We start from the raw sequence: 2,545 nt of genomic DNA, 5'->3' as shown, positions 1-2,545 counted from the left end.
AATTAAACGAAATAAACATTTGAAATATATGAGTTTGTATGTAATGTATGAATATAATATACAAGTTTCACTTTTTAAATGGAATTACTGAAATCAATCTACTTTTTCATGATATTCTAATTTTATGACCAGCACCTGTATGTGTATTTAAATACAGTTTGTGTTCACAGCGCCCTCTAGTGCTGACAGCTGGGAGGACGTCCAGGCCAAGGCCCGCCACCTGCTGCTGCACACCTACGGTCTGAGTCGGTGCACGGTGCAGGTCCAGACCCACAGACAGAGGGCGCTGCGGAGCTGCACAACCTGCCAGCAGCCCAGCACCTGAACGAGGGCCTCCAGCGAGGGGCCGGAGGTCCCCCCGCTGCAGGGCTGGGAGGACGGCCTTTCTGAGTCGAGCCTCCGGAGCCTCCAGATCCTTCAGGTCCTTCAGATCCTCTGGAGCCTCCAGATCCTTCAGGTCCTTCAGATCCTCCGGAGCCTTCAGATCCTCCGGAGCCTCCGGAGCCTTCATGCCTTCACGCTTACAAAGATGTAACAGTCTGACTGCTTGCTGCTGAAACCAATGGTTAACCAGTCCTTAATTCACCATTAAAGCCTAAAGCTGCAGGTAACTTTTAATCTTTCTGTTTGTTCCCAGCTGTTCCCAGCTGTTGGGACTGGACATGAAGATTTAATCTTCAGGGAACCGAACGTGACGATGATTCAAACAGTGTTCGGAGTGAGGAGCAGACTTTCTCCATCCAGATGTTCTCCTCAAGAGTTTGGAGCCAGCTGATCAACAGAAATTCCCTTTTTTGATTTTCCTCTGCCTTGTGTCTGTGTTTGCGAGCAGGAAGCTGACAATCCAAGTGTTACTGACGCGTTCCACGCCGTTTAGACCAGACAACACTATTCTCCTCACATGAAGGTTCATGTGTCTTTAAATGAGAAATCTGGGCGTGGCAGCCACCCACAAGGTGTTTGTTTTACCTGCAGAACCAGGAAGTGACTGTGAACAGGTGGAGCCTGATGTTTCTCCTGACAGAAGGTACTGAAACATCTCGTCCCAGGTTCTGCAGAGGACGTCACTCCGAGACGTTCAGGATTTCATGCTTTGTTCTGAGGAGCTTTAAACTTTGGTTTCCTCCGCTGTTCGGGTGAAACTTTAAATTAAAAACTCTACTGTTGCTTGTTTCTAATAAAGACTTCAAACCTTTTCCTCTTTCTGTCTTTTTTTAAAGAATAAATCCACAAATTACTGAAGTTTTTATTTTACTGAACTAAGTTTTCTTACATCAGGATACTTTTATTTAAATATCAGTCAATATTTCCTGATTTGTATTTAAAATATAACTACAGTCTAATCAGATGTTCTGCAGAACAACAGGAAGTCGGCTGGTCTTTTATAAAAGTTTATTTTAATTAACTCATCAGTCATTATTAGAGAAAACAAAAGGTCTAAATATTAAAATTCACTCAAATAAATCCTCTTCAGGCAGGTTTGTGCTTCTGATTTAAGTTCAAATGTATTTTTTATCCCTAAAGTTTCTGGTTTAGATGAAAACTTTCCTGTTTGAACAGCAGGTGGTGCTTTAAAAACGGAATGATGCTGAAGAGAAAAGAATAAAACCAGTTTGAAGGACGGAAGATAAAAAGTTTATAAACCTGAACCTCAGGTCTTCGGCTCACAGGAAGGATTTAAAACATTTAACAGGATGTTCCTGAACAAACAGGGTTAGTTTGTAAAACAAAAATAAAGAGTTAACGAGGGTCATGTGACTGAGGGGGCGTGTCCGTTACCATGGCGACAGCTGAGCACTCAAACCACCAACATCTGGTTACTGTTTAACCAGCAGGACGAGTTTCTAACCGAACCCAGAGACGGAGATGGTTCTGGGTTTACAGGCTCCCTGAAGTTAACTGGTTAACTGGGAACGGGTTAACTGGGAACAGGTTAACTAGGAACAGGTTAACTTCTTACAGGTTAATCCAAGGTAACTAGTTCAGAGTTTCAGGTGTAATGTGTTTAATTTAAGCCTCGGGGGAATTCCATCTTTCACTTTAATAACAAGGAGAAGAAGCTTGCTGGTCACGTGTGTGTGTGTGTGTGTGTGTGCGTGCAGAGGAATTAGGTTACGTGACATCACACACACCATACATACACAGAAACACACCCACACACACCCCCTCTCCACATCCTTCCTCTCATTGTTTCTGTAACGATTATCAGCTGCAGGTTCTGCAGCCTGATGGTGTTCACTCCCCCTGGGTCTGGTTCTGGTTCTGGTTCTGGTTCTTCAGACTGAAGAACCCATCTGTGGACGAGTCTGTTCTTGTCAGAAACTGTCTCCATGTTCTCCAAAGTTGTTTGTGCAGCAGCCTGAGATCCAGGCTGACAGAAGAGGAAGGAGATCTCTGGGGGAGGAGATCTTTTTCTTATTTCTATCATCTGACCCGGCGTGTGTGTGAGTGTGTGTGTGAGGGAGGGAGGGTGTGTGTGTGTGAGTGTGAGTGTGTGTGTGTGTGTGTGTGTGTGAGGGAGGGAGGGTGTGTGTGTGTGTGTGTG

At 44.5% G+C, this 2,545-nt stretch overlaps 1 protein-coding gene across 6 annotated transcripts in view; it reads left to right on the top strand.

Moving 5' to 3' along the window:
• slc30a4 (solute carrier family 30 member 4) overlaps positions 1-1,195 on the top strand; it is a 10,121-nt gene extending 8,926 nt beyond the window's left edge. For all 6 annotated transcript variants that reach the window (XM_017441381.3, XM_017441382.3, XM_017441379.3 and 3 more), the window contains exon 8: positions 171-1,195. In XM_017441381.3, coding sequence (XP_017296870.1) covers positions 171-325 — 155 coding nt within the window. In that variant the 3' untranslated portion in view covers positions 326-1,195. The remainder of the gene's footprint in view (positions 1-170) is intronic.
• Positions 1,196-2,545: the final 1,350 nt, after the last annotated feature.

This window comes from Kryptolebias marmoratus, linkage group LG15, assembly GCF_001649575.2.
Source record: "Kryptolebias marmoratus isolate JLee-2015 linkage group LG15, ASM164957v2, whole genome shotgun sequence".
Classification (NCBI taxonomy): domain Eukaryota; kingdom Metazoa; phylum Chordata; class Actinopteri; order Cyprinodontiformes; family Rivulidae; genus Kryptolebias; species Kryptolebias marmoratus.
Note: the sequence above shows the minus strand (reverse complement) of the source record. Positions and strands in the feature narration are given on the sequence as shown.